We start from the raw sequence: 18,077 nt of genomic DNA on the forward strand, positions 1-18,077 counted from the left end.
TCAAAGTATCCTTATGTCTGTTGTATTACCTAGTCTAACAACAACCATCTTCAGTTTTCTCTGTAGTGTGTATGATGACATGGGCTGCTCGGATATGTAGTGTGGGGGCTTTTCAAAACTTTGTGATTACCTTAAAAGTAAACACAGACAAGTTGGTAGCTAATTTCTGTTTCTTTCTATTTTTGTCCAGTTTATTGGCAAGGATTTGGTTAAAGGGAAGCCCAAGGTAAAATAGCCCCTTCTTGTTGACTGGTTTTCAATGGAAAAATGAAGCATCAAACATTGCAGCTCCCATGTAATCCAAATGAACCAATAAAGTGGATTTATTTGGTCACTTGATCTGTGTAGCTCTGAAATTGCCTATTTGCCATGGCTAATAGTTCCAATTTGTTAACATAGTACACACTCAGCTTTACAAGATGCAGTTCACCGTCTCCACCAGGCAAGCTAATGGAAATTAATGGTGATCTGCTTGAGTAACAACTGAGTAGTCATCACACAATTGAGCATTTGACTCCCTGATAGTGAAATTATCTCCAAGACTACCAAAAGGAATGAGATAAGATCCAGCAAGTCACCTAGATGCCTGCAATTTTCATGTAGCAATGCCTTTAGGTGCCTGAAATTGAGAATTTGGAACCTGTATTTCTCAGGAGATTTTCATATGAAAACTTCAGGAGGGTTAGACAAAAGATCAAGGAGCTGTGTAAAGGTAACCGATAGGGAATACAGGAATGCGAGACACTAGATATGTCTTCTGCCTTGCCTCATCTTCCTGGACACTTGACTAGAGGCAGTAGGGAGGCATGTCTCTCCACCTGCAACTGACGGTCACCAGCTTTCTGGTGTATTAGGAAGAACTGAGCAGAGCTCACTATTTCCCTTGGAAATGTGGTTGCCGGAAGATCCTGGTGCCAGTTAAACCATTTGCAGAGCATTCCAGGCTGATGGCTAGAGCATGTGCTTGGGAAATAGGAGGGGCTGGCTCTATTCCCTTCTCACGTGTGGGGATCACACCCGTGGCATTTCCTCTGCCTGAAGGGGCTATAGCTACAATGCTGATCTGCGCAGGACCTGGGATTATAGAGGCATGATATACAACTCACTCCTGGCCCAAAACAGTAGCCTAAATTAGGAATCCAGGGGTAAAATGTCCAGCTGGGAATGAGGGGACTATTTTAATACTTTCCCCGAGACTATCTGCATATTTGACAATGCAAGCAGACCTGCAACCTCCTCCTTGGATCTAAATTCCCTAAATGCTCAGCAGCTGACTTGCCCGTGTCTTGCCCCAGTGCCTCTGCCCTGTGTTTCCCCCTCCAGTGTTAACGCAGGCAGAGTGGGTTGGTGCCCTTCTGTGCTGAGTGGCAAGGCACTCCCTAGGAGGGTCTGCAAGCCTCGCCACTAGTTAACAAATCCTAGAGACCTTGGGGTTGGAGGTGGGTACACAGCTTTTCACCCTGAGAAAGCTGCACGGGTTGGAAAGAAAGCTGTCTAAGGAACTTGCAGCCAAACAAGGAGGTAGCAATGAATTTTCAAAGTTTCTGGGGGTAAGACGATGACAGAGAAAGGTATTTTTGTGTCACTTCTGTACTTAGCCACAACCCCCAAGTCCTGTTTTGTGCTGTTAAAACCATTTCTTCCTCTAAAGGTATGTCAGCATGTCGTGGTTTAACCCAGCAGGCAGCTAAACACCACCCAGCCGCTCACTCACTTCCCCCCCAGTGGGATGGGGGAGAGAATCAGAAGAGTAAAAGTGAGAAAACTCAAGGGTTGAGATAAAAGACACTTTAATAGGTAAAGCAAAAGCCACGCACACAAGCAAAGCAAAACGAGGAATTCATTCACTCCTTCCCATGGGCAGGCAGGTGTTCAGCCATCTCCAGGAAAGCAGGGCTCCATCACACATAATGGTTACTTGGGAAGACAAACGCCATCACTCCAAAAGTCCCCCTCTTCCTTCTTCTTCCCCCCAGCTTTATATGCTGAGCACGACATCATATGGTATGGAATAGCCCTTTGGTCAGTTGGGGTCAGCTGTCCCAGCCGTGTCCCCTCCCAGCTTCTTGTGCACCCCCAGCCTACTCGCTGGTGGGGTGGGGTGAGAAGCAGAAAAGGCCTTGACTCTGTGTGAGCACTGCTCAGCAGTAACGAAAACATCCCTGGGTGATCAACACTGTTTCCAGCACAAATCCAAAACATAGCCCCATACTAGCTACCATGAAGAAAATTAACTCTATCCCAGCCAAAACCAGCACACAGCACTATTGTGAAAGATGACATTGCAGAATTATCAGAGCAGAATAATTAAATGAGAAGTTTTTTCCAGTTCTTCCTCCAAAAAGGCCTTTCTTTCTTATCATTTCTTCAGACCTTGGCAAAGAAACGTTGCTCTACTGCCCTCTTTTGAATCTTCCTCCTTATACCCTCCTTTCTGACTAAATTTGACCCCCCTTGTTCTGTTAATTGTAATTGAAGCCCTGTTCAGCTTAGTACTGCAGCTGTAAAAATCAGGACAGAGCCAAAAGAGATGTCATTACTAAGTAGGATGCTGTGCTCATCCTCAGTTGAGCTTCAGGACTAATCCCAAGGTGTCAATGGTATTACTATAATAGCTGAAGCAGGAGGAATATCTTAGCACATAATGAGCTATGCTACATTTACAAAGAAAGAAAGAACAATATTCTAGTTTCAAAAACAGACAGGGATTTCATACGTAACTATTATAAGTAACAGAGAGTGAAGAATTAATAGTCATGGAAAATTACTGGGCTTTAGCAATGTGCTTATGATTAATCACTAAATAAGGATGTTCTAAAACTTAAATGTGTGAAGCACGTTATATTATCTTAACATCGAGCAGGGACATTGTTGGGCTTACGGAAAAAGGATAAATAGTATAGAAACAGGAATCAGGACAGCACCTGTGGTCTCCATGAGGCTGCTCTGGGCTATCCAGCCACCCTTTGGCTGCAAGGAGGCTGTCCATGGGCAGTAGTGCCAGTTGGTGTAAAAAAGTGATAGTTCTAGCACAAGAGAGCCAAAACCCAGGGCACTTGAGTATGCTGCTTTGCACATCCCAGCTTGCCTGTCATGTCACACCTGAGCCTGGATCACTGGAGATGGGGGCAGAGCCATGGAGATGCTGGTCTGTTCCTCCACCCAGAGGCTGACAGGGTCCATCTCTCAGGGCTTCCCTTTCTGTGAATCTTTCTGCCTCCCTGTTGTTTCTGCTCTGCCCACTGACCAACACTTTTTACCTTCATGTACCTTTTCATTTCAGTGTGATCACCATCTTTGATCCAATACTGATGCTAACCCAAGTGTGCTGTAGTGCTGTGGGCCATTCTTACGGTTAAAGTAGAGAAAAGCCACTTCTTAGTCAGGAGCTTTATACGAGGATTGTTAAAATATTGTTGTTCAACAATTGTTGAAATTGTTGTTACTGGAAAAGACTCCTGTGAAAGAGGAATAAAAAAGAGGTACTGAATTTTATGTAGCATGTCAGCCATTCCTGTGGTTAGAGCTGGCTAGAAGAAGAAAGACTAGAAATATCAGGACTATATAGGATTTAGCGTGGGAAATAAATTCTTACTCATTTACTCGTATGTAGTATCATATGGCACAGTCATCACAGTTAACAGAGGAGAAAATAATGTGTTAAATATTTTACAGATGGCTTTTTTTAATTAGGAGAGATGGGAGCAAGAAACATTTTAAATAGCTCTTTGAGTACATAATAACAAATGTTCACAAAATCTCAGAAGGACAAGATTTACCTGCAGCTACAGCTCTAACCCAACATAGTGCTGCAAGCACTCCCAGCACAAGTACAGGAAAAGTAGATGTATCACAGGTAACTTAAATTGCTATTGATTTTGCTCATGTGTTCTAGGTCACAATATTGTGTTGATCTCTGTGCCATTTGTGGAAAGTGATGTGTATTTTAAAACTGTTGACAGTTTGTAAGGCAAAGTCCTTCTTTTGCCTGCTTTTTACTAGTTCCCTATAGATGCAGCAGAAGTAATGAGGCTAGCAAGAAGAATAGAGGCACCTACTAGACTGGCTTTACACCACATTATAGAATGCTTTAGAGTACAGTTTGTAACTGTATGAACACCATATTCGTGCTTGTATGTCTGCTCATTGCACAGCTGACCAAGAGCCGTTGTTTATATGCCCATGAATCTTTTTGGCAGTTTTGAACCAATACACACTGCAGTGAATAGTCTGGAGGAGATACAGACAATTCCAGGCATTTTCCTCTCTCTGGCTGTCCAATTTTTGCTTCAATTGAGTTGTCTACCATTGCTGATCAAGTACAGATATGTGGCGGACAGCGTAATTATGTATTATTTCTGTGTCATTTGCCTGTCCCATTACCTCTGGCGTACCAGGATGGCTCTGGCAAGGCTCAGATAGTAATAAGGCTACTTCTTACTAGAGGCAAATCCTCTGAACCCTCTTTTCCATCACTTCGTTTTATGTAATCTCAGTGACACGTGACTGCAACGCTCCCATTTGGATCTGGCAGGAGGTTACATCCACATGTGCTACACTGAAGTGGAAGTGCCACACCTTTACCACATTTTGAGATTACATATTTGTGCTTTAGATGAGGACAGTTATAACTGATCTCATATTTTCCTTCCGCTCTGAAAATGGGTGACCTTCCAGACCATTTCAAGATGAGAAAAGCTGTTACAGTGCTGTTGCAGAGATAAATGTTACACAAGCGACTGTGTTGCTCACTACATGTCAAGTAGACTAAGCATCCAAGTCCGTGTGCCTTTTTCCCATTAAATTTCTGGGTTTCAGATATGTCGGGTGCTCACAAGATTGTTTACCCAGGTAGAAAACACCTCACTTTTAGTTTTTAAGCTGTCTGAAAAATAGAGGTGTGTGAGTGCTCCCTGTCTTACTGTGGCTGAAGGTGATCTACGCATGTTGCTCAGCCCATGCACCACTAGTGCACTGTCCATGGGACATCAGAAGGCACTGTGTCTTGACAAAAGCCATGTTTCTCACTCTAATGCAGAAGTTCCATTTTCATAAACCTAAAAATGATGTGTTAATGCAAAGACCTTTGCTTGCTTGAATTCCTGCAACTGTGAAGCAATATGATGATAGATGGTGACCCCTGGATATTTTTCCCAGAAAGGCCAGAGGGGTGTTGATTTAGGAAGAAAAAGAAAACCAAAAAGCTGCCAATCCAGTTCCCTCCAAGTTGTGTCCATGCTCTGCCTCTCCAGTACTTTGTGCGGCTGAAGCTCATTCTCGACAGCCTGAAGGTTACACTGCTGTGTGTCTGTCTGCAGCCCGGCCAAGCTAGCTGCATTAGGGAGCGTGTAATCCCACGGTGGTGTTCCCAGTTTCTCTCTCTTTTCCTGCCACAATTCCTTGTTCACCTAGCTAGAGGTTACCCAACCTCCGGCTTTCTCTAGCCCCATAAATATGCCTTTTGAGCTGCCATTACGCTTATCTGCAAACCAGACCTTTCTGGTTTTCTTAAGTCATTTTAAAAATATCTAGATTCTTCACAGGTCTGCAGCCGTATGTGTAGGTTAGAAGCAGCTGAATCAGGACAACCAAGGTAGCCTCAGCTGGCAAAGACACAGAGCTTAACCCAGGTCTGCTGCTGGTGACATAGTAAGGTGGAGCTGTACCCCACATCAGCTGAACTCACCACCAGAGATCCACGGAGGAGACCAAATTAAAAGCATGCCGGCCTCCAGTGAAATCAAACATGAGCACATGCGAGGCTGGGGGCACACGCACACACACAGTCCACTTAATTCTAAAAAGATGCTCATACACGAAGACAAGGAACTCACCTTAACAAATAAAGTCTAATACTGCTTTTTTGTTGTTTAATTCCCAGAAGGGTCAGCTACAACATGTCTCTCCAGCAAGACTTCACAATGAAAAAAACAACCCACAGTTGCTTTTTACTGATCATCCTTCTAATTGTAAGTACAAGAAAACTGAACTGCTCATGACACATGCCACATTTATACTTGTGGTGATGTTCAGAAAAATAAGGAGTACTGTGTTATATTTGTTATACTGCACAGGTGAAGAAATGAGTTCGCTTACTGATAAATTTTGAAATAAGGTTAATAAAGTTTCTAAATAAGATATCTCATAAAATTTTGAACTTGAAAGCATTGTTTCTTGGTGAGAGAAAACTGCAAGTCTAAATAAGGTAATGCATGTGATTTTTCATTTCTGTGTTTTACAGGCTACAACGTATCAGTGACATGGAAACTTATGTGTTTGAAAACTTGCTTAGCATTGTTGTGTGAGACTTAGACTGACTTAAGCAATTGTGGATTTTCACTGTTTATAGTTACTCTGCTATTAGGAAAGCAACTGAAATGGAAAATAACAGTATAAAGTTTATTTATTCAGTTCAAATGCTATTTTCAACTGTTTAATATCAATATTACCGTTATTTCAATTTATGCAACATGGGTGAATAACTGTTGTTCTAAATATGTAGCAAATTCATTTCTACCTGACTAAATACCTCTCATGTAAGTTGAATGCATTCTCTGATCTCTACTTGTGAAACCTCAAATTATTAGCAATTATCATAAAATCAAAGACATTACAGGTAGTCAGAAAACAGAATACCGCCCAGAGCCTCAGTTACAGAATGGTCAGAATATGTCTGAACGATGCCACTGGGAACAAGCACCTCTCTACCTCAGTGTGGCATGAGTAACTTGCATACCAGATGCCACCTTCTTCCTCAACCGTTTATCTCTGTGTTCCTGAAGAAAGCTTTCATTCTTGTTCTTCTTAATTGTGTTTCGTTGGTTAGCTCCTCATGCCCCCTGCTTCTGAGCTTCTCTTCTAACACCTGAATGTGGAACATTTGTGTGCATCTCCCCATCAGCTCCCATCCTTTCTGGATATAAGTTGTATAAACGGGGCTGGAAGACACATTGGGGAATAGTAGAGACTGCCCTCCCTGGTTTGTCTGTTGGGTGGCATCCTTCCTTTTCTTTCAGCCTAGCATAACTTGCCCACTGTGCTGTTTGCCCCTTAAATTTATATGGATAAAAAGGAGGGAAGGGAAGTAGAGAACAGTAAGAGAATGATGGATAGAAGGAGATAAAAAGAAAACAATGAAATGAGATCATGGAGAACCCAGAAGAACAACAAAGAACACCTCACTTTGGTAAAATACTGAATCCGTAGTTCAGGATTAGGACCTTCAACCAAAGAAGAGCTGGAGACCAGGAGAAGGAACAGAGGTGAGCTAACACATTTCTGCTAACTTGGTTTCAAAAGTAATTAGTCCAGAATTAATTAATTATTAAAGGAATCATCCCTGTGCTTGGCAAAACTCTTCTGCCTTGAGGTGTATTGGAGTATTCTGATGTTTGTGACCTTTTGTGGCTGTTACACATAGCCCTGCAAGGGATGCATGTAGCAATGCACTGGCCGGGACATCACCCATGGTCAGAGACCTCTCTAACCAAACAGCCTGACAGAGACCAGCTTTCTTCTGGGCTTGAATCCCAGCTGATCTGCATAGCCTAGCAGGGGCCTTGGCAAAAAACAGCAATTCTTATAACAAGCCAACGCTGACTGAAGGAACACTTCCAGATCATTTTTTTCCCCAGTCAAATGACAGAACTGTAAATATTCTGATAACTAAAATTGTCAACAGCATTTCTGACTCTTTGAGGTGCTCTGACCTGCAGCATGAATTTGTGCTCACCTTCAAGGTGAGCCCTTGAAGGACTGAGCTGATCCTTGCCCTGTTATCCACAAATCTTTTAAATCTCTCACCCATGGTAGCATGTATGCAACATTAGTTCTGTGCTCATTCCTGCAGTACCCCAGGGCTAGGATTTCTTTAAGAAACTCTGCAGTGAGATCTGCATCTCCTTCTTTTTAGATATCTTTGCACCAGAGGGGTCTCCAACTTCTGACCTCAATGGATAACTTAAGCACAAATTTTCTTACGTTTTCACTGTTCCAATGTCTATATTCCTTCCTTCCCCATTGCAGTGACCACACTATGATCTACTTCGACACCTCATAGATTAATTTTTCTTCCAGTAAGGGAGAAGCCACGGTCATAGAAGTAGACCATGAACAAGCTCTGTTTCCTTGATGTCACTTGCCAGAACACTGCTGTTAGATCACATATGAAAAATATTCGGCATCAGTCATCTTTCTAAAAATTTCCTCAGCTGTAGCTGGTTGAAAACATTCATTTTTTACATTTTATTTGTGGTCTGTAACAAGGAAGGATGTCTTTCTCTTCCAAAAAGACTGTTCCCATTCTGTTGGTTCTTTTAATCATGCCTCAGTTCCCAGAGCTATGAGTCCCTAGGACTTACATGTCAGCCACTGTCTGAGGTTAAGGAAGATAGAGTAATCAAAGTGATTTGTGACACAGGGGTGATCTCTCATTCCTGTTGTCTACCTACCCCACAAACCATCCTCCAGATCTTTCTTCTTTGATGGCTTGGATGGTTTACTGTCATCCTCTTGTCTATGTCCTGCACTTCCAGCTGATGACTGCAAGCTGTTGCAAAGCAACACAACCTATTGAGGTCCTTGCTTTCTCCTCTGGGCTCCAGGCTCTCTGTTTATGCCATTTGTCTCACTGTAGGTGCCAGATTCACCCTATATCTGTCCTTGAATATTTTGTCCTAAACCCTAGTTACAAGGTGTCCATAGGTCCCCCCTCCCCACAGTCTCCAGCCTTTAGACCTGTCACCAAGTGGTTTTGGTACCTTCTGATAGAAACCATCTCTCTTATGTATGTCATTTTTTGCATAGAATAAATAGCACTTTACTCTTCTGTGTACAGGTCCCTAATAACTCGCCTTTGCCGAACAAAACCTAAAGCACCATTTGCTCCAAAACCTAATTTAGAAATAAAACTAACTCCTTATTGTCTTCCTCTTTGATGGCTTCCCTTGCTTTTGGATGCAGAATAATGATAATGCTTGCAGAATCACGAGATAGTCCTCTACAATTCAAAGTGAATTCTATTAGAAATTTTAACTGTTCATTATTTCTTAGTTCACTTTATTCCTGATACCGTCTCATTTTTGGTAATTACTGAGAGCCACAGAATGTGGCTAAGATTTGTTTCCTCAAGTATGTGAGCCCCTGTGTGCTGGAGCAATTCGTTCATCTCCTCAGCGCACATTTCTCTCCACAAGAAAGATGGAGCATCAACACGGTGTCCAGGGGCATCAAACTGCAGAGAATGAGGAGGAGGAAACAAGCTTGGGTCTCTTTCTTGTGTGACCGATCAATTTAGCAGGACATTGAGAAAAGAGAGTTCTGTTTTCTACCTGATTTTGTTAAGTAAGAATTGTCATCTAGTGCCTACAGATGGTGGTTTGATTTTATCCTGTAAATGAGGATTGATAGAGTAGTTTTTCTCACATATTCCAATTTTGTTGTCCTGAGCCAACCACAAAGGGCTCAGGAAGGACAAAATGGATGCTGCAGCTGAAGACCACACTATTATTCAATTAGGACCATTAGATCAAGATTGCATTTTAAAATAAATTCATTTTGAGTACAAGTTCATTAAGTCCAAATCTATCAAATTGTTACCAAGCCTCAGTCACTAAACTATACACAGTCTGGTACGTTTTGTCAGCTCCTGAAAGGCTTGTGAATAATTCCCATTCACAAAACATGGAAAATTAATTATGTGAAAGCCTAAATGTAGTTTTCGGTAACTGCACAAACTGGCATGTTTCGGGACACAGTTGCTGTGGATTCAAGTCTCCAGAAGCCAATTAGTAAAACGTTTGCTGCCGTGATGAGGGCACCGCTCGTGGTGTACCCATTTGATCCTCACAGCTGGGCGTGCGATACACGCTGGTGAGGTGGTGCGGCCACGTGCTCCCCCGGGCTCCTGCCACCTGCCCAGCTCAGCAGCTCTCACCACGAGTCTCTGAAACCTGCGTCTGTGCGGGCGCCGTAAGCACAAGCCTTTTCCTGCTTAGACAGCGGCTCTTCTAGCATCTGCTCCAGAGCAGGTCCCACCCTTTGCCGGGCCAGAAGAGCTGCCGAAGATCTGTTACCGCCTCTTTTGGCATACTTCACCAGAGCCTTGCTTCTGTCTGGCACCACTGGGAGCCCAGGGGCTTCCCCAGCCTTGGATGATGAGATCCCCCTGGGTCTCATCACCCAAGACCATGCCTTTGAAAGCTGTTGTTCTGAAGTGTGCATTTCCTTTTGTAACTATGGGTTGCTTCAAGCTGTAAGGAAGTGGACTTGCAAGTTCTGGAGCTCTTCTCACACAAGGAAAACTCAGGAAAGCAAGCTGCTGATGATTTAAGGTGCTGAGAATTAGTGTGAGAATTTGAGATTCAAGCTGCTCATGGTTTCCCAAGAGGGAGAGGAGTGCCGTATTCTGTTCTATTCACCCCAGTTTCAGGGGTGATCAGGACTTTTTGTCTCCATCTTTGCTTTTCAAAAAATAAGGATGTTGCTATGCAGCTTTTTGCCTCTTGCAAGACGATAATCAGAGCTACAAGCAAAAATCCATGAAGTATTGTGCAGCTTTCCTTTAAGCCTTCAGTTTGCATCAGGCTATTCTGGGAGTAAGCTTCCTCGCAAATCCTGCAGCAATGGAAAATACTGTAAGATTCGTGAGTTGCTTTTCATTACAAGTGCCTTGTCTTCATCTGCTGTGGCTAATAATCTTGTGCTTGTTGAAACAGCTGCCAAAATCTGCAATGTAAGTTGTATGGGATCTCACTGTGAGATAATTTCCATCCTGTTTCAATAGCAACTGAGTATGGGAAAATTTAACATTCAGTAGTTAAGTAAAACATGTCATGTCAAGGTATTTCCCCAAAGAAATTGTCTGCTGTTTCCTAGCACATTTGTGATGGATAAGAAATTATTGTTATGTTATGCACTAATGACTTTCCTAAGGCATCACAGTTGTTTTCTTCTCTGTCCTAACACTAGCAGCTGTGAAATGTAGTTCAAACGTAGTCGAGGTATGAGAGGGGCTGTGCAACTAGTCTAATTCATGCTGAGCTCTCACTCAAAGATGTGATGTATTGAAGGACAGGAGTTTAGTGACCCAGAAGGTGGTGACTACAGATAGCAGTTTTAAAAGAAATGTGCCAAATGAATGTTTGAGCTATTGAAATCAAAACCAAACAGTTAGAGCATCCAGAATTTGAAATATACTTTGACTGAGCTCAACAATAAATGTTGCAAAATTACTTAATTTAGTGAAAGGAAGGAAAAAACAAAAGCAAAGAAAGCTACAGATACCTTCTTTTCCTAAATATCATGTATAGTCAACAGTATACTTCAAGCTCCTTGATGGTGGAAAAAAAATATGTGGGGATGCTTGCTCATCATGTCCAATATTTTGTGGGGAAAAAAAAGAAGGAATTTTATGCTTGCTTTATCTGGATTCTCTCTTGCAGAAATGGGCACAGTCTTTCACAGGTTAATAGCAGGTGTCTGTCTTACAGAAACTGGGGCACTATTTGTTCATTTTTATATAGTTTAATAATGAAGCCAAATTGCTTTCTTTAGATTCGTTTATTAATTCTAGGTATAAAGTGAACTTCAGCATTCCCAGCAGCCTGTTTTTTCTCTTTTTAATGATGATTCATTTTCTTATAACAGTCATTTGTCACGTGGTGGCTTGGTGGTCGTATGTATGACGTCATTTACTTGGACTTTTAGGAGTGACATCATATGTACGGCTGCTAAACTGCTGCATGGGACATCACTTAAACAGTTTTCTTCTGAAGAAATCATACCAATCATTTTCAGGCTATGATCACATCCTGATTATTAAGTTGTGAATTATTTATTTATCTTTAATAAAGAATATTTATAAATGAATGAGGCATTCCTTTATTGTATCAACATCATTTATATTTCCATCTGAAGTAACTTATGGATGGATGGGAAGGGTTTTTAACATGCAGTAATGGACTCTGAACATTCAAAATTTGTTGAATACTGTAGGTAGTAACCAGGTGAAAATTATTTAATCTTGGCTTTTTTATGGTGCAAACAGGTGTTTTAAAACTTAATTCCTAAAATACCTAGGTGTAATAATTAAAACGTAGTAGCAGAGGTGATTCCTAACCATTAGTTCCATGAGAGCACACACACAGAGACACACAGAGACTCATGGGACATTCCCAGCCTCTCCCACTAGCATGATACACACTAAGCTTCCCCCCCTGTGTAGCCATGCCCAAGCTCCTGCTCTCTCTGATAAGAGAATAATGACCCGGAGATTTCTTTCTGCTGCGTTTGCCCTTTCTTGACCCCTACGGTAAGGAGCACAAGAAGACTAAAACAAATAATAATATCTGATGTCACAAACTGTACCAAGATTTTTGTCTGACTGAGCCCCAGGAATATAAGGCTGGATCATCAGCCTACTGAACTGACTTTGGGGAGGTCAGGCTTTAGGCTCTGAGTCCCGGAGTGGTGGTGGACGTGTGATTCTCGTACGCACCATAGAAAACACCAGCACTGCAAACAGAGGTGTGACTGCTCAACCTCCAGCAAGTCACCAAATTATTCTTTCATTAGTCTGCTGAAATGGTTATCTGATTTTAAGGTAGAAGAAAATATTGTTCAAACTTCCATGGCCAGGTTTTCAAATCTAGGCAAACAGAAATGAGTAATAGCAATCAAAGGGAAGAGTACATTTAAAGGGCATATCACAGATGAACAATACCAGTAACACACCTACGTATAACCTCTTAATTTGATTTCACACACAAGCTATTCGATTACATCAAAAGTGCCTGGAAAGATTTTTGTGCAACTAACTTTAAAAATCAGAGTCTTCGTGTTTGGGGGGAAAAAAAATAGATAATTTAAGAGACAGTTGTAATCTAATATTATTATTTCAGTTTTTATCCAAACTTGCTTTAGAGTTACTGTAGGCCATTAAGGGATTTCCACTGATGAAATAATTTCCATTGAGTTTTAGTGACACAGTCTCACCCATATTTTTAATCTGAGTGAATCCCTGGCCCAAATGTGGGCAATAGAAATTTTACTGGCAATTTCAGCTGGGCTGTGATTGCCTTGCGCAGAGGCAGTAGAATGGGCAGTCCTCCTGGTTACATGGTTGAGCACTTTAAATAATTGTGTGCACAATCCAAGACATTTATTCTATCCACCACCACAGGTACTCTCTCCCTCCAAGTACTAAAATATTCTCATTAGCCTGTACCCAACAAGAGCTGACTTCTTCAGGAATTGGTTTAGTCCCTTACACACAGCAAGTTATGAAACAGACCTTTAAGGGTAAGGTGTCTTTGGTCTCTGAATTGTATCTTACCCTCCAAAGTCATCATCCCTAGTTACAAACTGTTACATCTTCACCAGTTAAAAGAGCATTCCTTTTCTGATGGCATATCTTACTTTTGATTTCAGCTTATATGTTTCTGTACTGTGCAATCTTCTGGGAATGGTCTGTCCTTTTAAAAACGGTGTGTAAAAGAGGCTTCAAAAAAGTTAGAATAGGGGAAGGATGTTCTGAAGCACTGAACAATTTCTACAGTTTCTATCTGTGTAGCTGGAATTTGCCGATCGTTTCATATCTGTGTTGTGCTTTATTCTGTATAGATAAAGCAAGTGAAACCACAACAGTATTTACGGCCAGCAACACCAGACTTTCTGGTCTCTGTCAGTATGAAATGATTTTGATCTTTTTTGGTCAAACAGATGTGAAGAACAGATCATCTCCTTCCTAGAAGAAAACAAAAATAAAATAAAAGCATTGTTGCAGGGCAAGGAAAATTGGTGATGTTTTCCAAGCATGATCAGATGGTTATGCTCTCAAAACATGGGTGTGTTCCCAAACTGGCCCAGAGTAACAGGAATCATCGAGAACAGAGGCAATGCCACAGAAGTCCCTGTAGCTTTCTTTGATGATACCGTTATTCCTCTCTTGAATGCAAACAGCTTGGAACTGAGGTATTATTCAAAACAAGAATGGAAAAAATAAGCATGGAGTTAACTATAACTCACTTCAGAGAAGTACCAAAGCCTGTGGCTATACATGGACCCAAAGGACTGAGACAGACCTGAGGGTGTCTGAAGAACCTCATCTGCACTTTCCTACACTACATGCTGGATTTAGGATATTGCTTGGCTGGTTTTTAAATGATCCACATGGACTCCGGCTACTCCCTTTAATCTTTTCATAAGCGAGGGATCTGGGATGTATTTGGCTTTGCTTCTGTATTTCCTCTTCTGGCTTTCTCAATGCTTAATTTTTCACTTGGATGGCCAGATGAAATGTTCCAAATGGCTTCACTGTCCAAGTATATCTTTGTGTGTGTGTGTATACATACACATAAAATTTATGTAAAATTGTTTCTGCCAGAAAATATCTTCCTTCTTATTCCTCCCATTTTATTTCAAGTGCCTATTTAAGTGCAATGAGATAAACTACCTTCACTGTCCTCCAGTCTTCGGATAGTAGCTGTATACAGTTGAAAATGAAAATATTTGTATCAAAAGAGATTAGATTAAATTAAGAAAAAATAATTGATTAGGTATAAGAATATAAAAAGATTAAACTGAGATGGTTTGGCACAGAAGTATCAGGATAAAGTAATGTGGTTTTTTTTTCAACTAAGTCAAACATACTGTGGTTTTGCTGTGTATTTTACCAAGGTGTTTTAGTTGTGCAAATGGGAAAACAGTAATGTATTAATGAGATACAATTGCTTGTGATGTGCGATTAAAAAAAAGGAAGCAAAAATGTAAGAAGTAAGCTGATATTTGGGCTTTCAAACCTGTCATGTTTTCAGTTTGAACACCTACAAATGCTTGCTTAAAGATCTGTGTGCTAGTATTTGCTGCTAAAAACGTCAAGTTTGTGTGTTTATGAGAGTCCTAAGTTTTGAAAGAGCCTGTAAATGACTCTGTATGTGTTTGTGATGGCTTTAGTACAGTTTAGTATAGGGAAAAATAGAGGGTCATACAAGGAAAGCGCCACAGCAGCATTGCTTTTGCTTGGGGAAGCAGAGGAACTAATTCTTTCCTATCAATCACCTTTGTGCAGAGAAATGTCCTGATACAGGATTAAGGCAGAACAGAATTAACTAAAGCTCCACACTCTCATTTCCACCCGGGCTCACAGACCTGGGCTGTGCAACAGCGGGATGGATGGATGGAAAAAAAGATAACTGACCTCTCTACCTGAGATTTTTGCCTTCCAGAGGCAACAATCCTTCCCGTTGCCCTTCAGGCAGCTCAGAGTGGGAGAAGTCAGAAGATGCCACTTGATCAAAGAGGACCTTGCTATTCAGACTCTGAAATTTAGGAACGCTTTGCTTAGGTCCTTAACTAGGAGCTAAGGCCAGGTAGTGAGGTTTAAACTCTCTGCCCTGTGTTTCTATGACCTTGGCAGTTGAAAGAGCTCAAAGCAGGTGACATAAAACATGAAATAATCAGTTTCGAGGCTGTGGCACTGAGGTATTTTGCCTGGGCAGTCTGGAGAGAAATCAGCACAAGTGAGCGGAAATACATGGGTGTAACTTTGGGCAGATACAAAATTTTTTCACAGATTGCTAAGCTAAATGAAAAGATTTTGAGGACTTTATCAATATTTAATGGTCCTCTGTTGTGCCAAGAAAAAGGGCTTGGTTAAAATCCTGAGTTTATAGTGAGGTAAACTAGTAAAAATTCAGCATTTACTTTGCAAGTAGTATAAGGCCTATCATAATGCTAAACACATGTGCAAATAAAAGGCCTTTGAAGCATGCATAATAGAGATTTGTGATCCTCACTTTTTTATTTTATCCTCCTGGTTTATTCACTTGTACTAACAGTTTTTCCTTTCTGTACAGAGAATGGTTCCAAGTCTTTCTTCTACTGTAAATTATACTGATCCTACATTAGAGCCTGTAGTAACTGAAAATTCAGTCATACGACAGAAGATAATAGATTCGCAGTTCAAATGCTATGAGAGGATGAACAGATCTCCTCCATATAAGAAAAAAGGTAAAAAAGTTTTTTAAAAAACCTGTTTGTGTATTGGCACGCTTGCTTCTATCACTATAAACATTTTCTTCTGCATATTAACCCATAGTCTTCCTCAGGGTGCAGCTTCCTTCCTGTAAGCAGTAGTCCAGTTCACACTAACTTAGTATTCTCTTAAGTGCTTAAGAAAGAAAAAAGCCTGGACCGAGCCCAGGGAATGAACAGCTCTTCCTCCCCATGCAGACAGTACCCCCGTCATCTATGTTTCTGGCTCAGTGCTTTGCTGCTTGAATATCTCTTGTTCTTGCTTAGGGAATGGCATTCTCCAGAACCTTTCAGCAAGCTCACACAAAGACCTGATTGTGAACAGTGATCTCTTCAATACAAACGTCATTCTGTTTGCTTCACTCACTGTTTCGTTTCTCTGGCATTCTTGTATTGACTGATAGCTGCCATGCTCTGTACCAACACAGATGTGCCAGGTATTCCATATTCAGCAGTGACACTAGCAACAAGAGGTTTATAAAGCACTGAGGACACATCTTTGTTGAATGCAAGGCACATATTAAGATTAATAAAAATTAATAAAGATTAATTAAAGATTAATAAAAAGACAACTAATAGTGGTGCTACAATGGCACAGTATAAATGAAGCAGCATTTCTGGTTGGGGCTGAGTGTTCTGGTCACTTTTTCTCACAGAAAATATGGAAGAAGTAATGAGGAGGCTAGAGAAAAAATATTGGAGGCATTGTGGGGATTTATGCAAGTAAAGAACAGAGATACTGAGGACACAGTTTAAAGAGAAAACATATCCAAAAATCATGATTAGAAAACCCAGCATAATAGATGGGGTGGAGATAATGTGGGATTTTTTGTAATACAAGAACAAAGACATTTCTACAGCTCTTTACCACAAAGATTTTACTGGGCTCTGTAAGACTCAAAGAATAATTAGTAACTCAAAGAAAAGTTAAGATACTCAGGTCTTGATGCAGAAATGTTTTGGAATGAATATAGAGATTCCCATTGGTTTGAATAGGTTTTCATTCAGGCCAATAATGGGGAAAACCCACACGTATTTAAACAGGATTATGGGATAGAAAGCATCATGTTTCAGACATAAACAAGCCTTTGGTTGCTGGGCTTGAGGGGGAAATAACTTACCGTCTGCTTAGATTACTCTTTTAGTCTCTAGCTCTATAGATATGTAATTTTTGCATCCATTGATAGTTCCGCTGGATTCACCTTCCTTTTGCACCTTGCTCGTGTGATTAGTTGCAAAGGGCTGAAGTGTTTTCCCAGCGTGAGCTGGGAATTCATGTCTCATGACATAGGAATTCCTGGTAGTGTTCTCAAGGGCAGTGGTGTCCCAGGAGGACAACAGTGGCAGACCCACAGCCATCGGACGCAGCACAGCAGTTCCCGCTTTCCTTCGAGTGCCAGCTAGATTTAAGTGATGCCGTTAGGGACTCTTATGTTCGTAGCAACATGCACTTAATTCATTTATAACCCAGAATTAAGATAATGGGTGACTAAAGAATGATGCCAACACTACTGAAGTTGCATTTTCAACTGAATTACAGGATCCTCACCAGCCCTCCAACATTTACACTTCATAAAGGGTTGGAAGGGAACAAGGGTCTAAGTCTCTTGGCTGCAAATTTGAAAGGGAGGATGGGATGAGATGGGAAATTCCCTTAATGCAAAGGACAACCGCAGGGGTGTCTCCTGAGAGGAAAAGTCCGACATATGAGCTGAAGGGGTATACTGGGTATGCATTTTCAGCACAGACAGTAGTGCAGTCTAACACTGAAGTTCCCAGGAAAGCCCAGTGTCTGGTACAACTTTACAGAGCCAGCTGAGATGTGTCTAATTTTTCCCTGGTATCTCTGCAGTCCCCAATGTAGCCTATTTGTAGACTGGCGCAAAGGTAGTTCAAATCCTTCATAATCCTGGGGCTCAAAGCTGATGGCAATGAACTGCAGAGAACTGCATAGTACCTCACACTCAGGAGCCAGAGAGATGATATAATACAGGTGAGCTGTGGAGCATTACGGGTGGCCATGTGTCAGCAGAGCTGAAGTGATG

At 41.3% G+C, this 18,077-nt stretch overlaps 1 protein-coding gene across 1 annotated transcript in view; it reads left to right on the forward strand.

The window, feature by feature from the left end:
- The window catches only part of CALCR (calcitonin receptor), a 174,065-nt gene that overhangs the window by 92,103 nt on the left and 63,885 nt on the right, over window positions 1-18,077 (forward strand). The window contains exons 2-3 of the mRNA XM_072851497.1: window positions 5,882-5,969; window positions 15,855-16,008. Coding sequence (XP_072707598.1) covers window positions 5,898-5,969; window positions 15,855-16,008 — 226 coding nt within the window. The 5' untranslated portion in view covers window positions 5,882-5,897. The remainder of the gene's footprint in view (window positions 1-5,881; window positions 5,970-15,854; window positions 16,009-18,077) is intronic.

Source organism: Ciconia boyciana, chromosome 2 (genome assembly GCF_034638445.1).
Source record: "Ciconia boyciana chromosome 2, ASM3463844v1, whole genome shotgun sequence".
NCBI lineage: Eukaryota > Metazoa > Chordata > Aves > Ciconiiformes > Ciconiidae > Ciconia > Ciconia boyciana.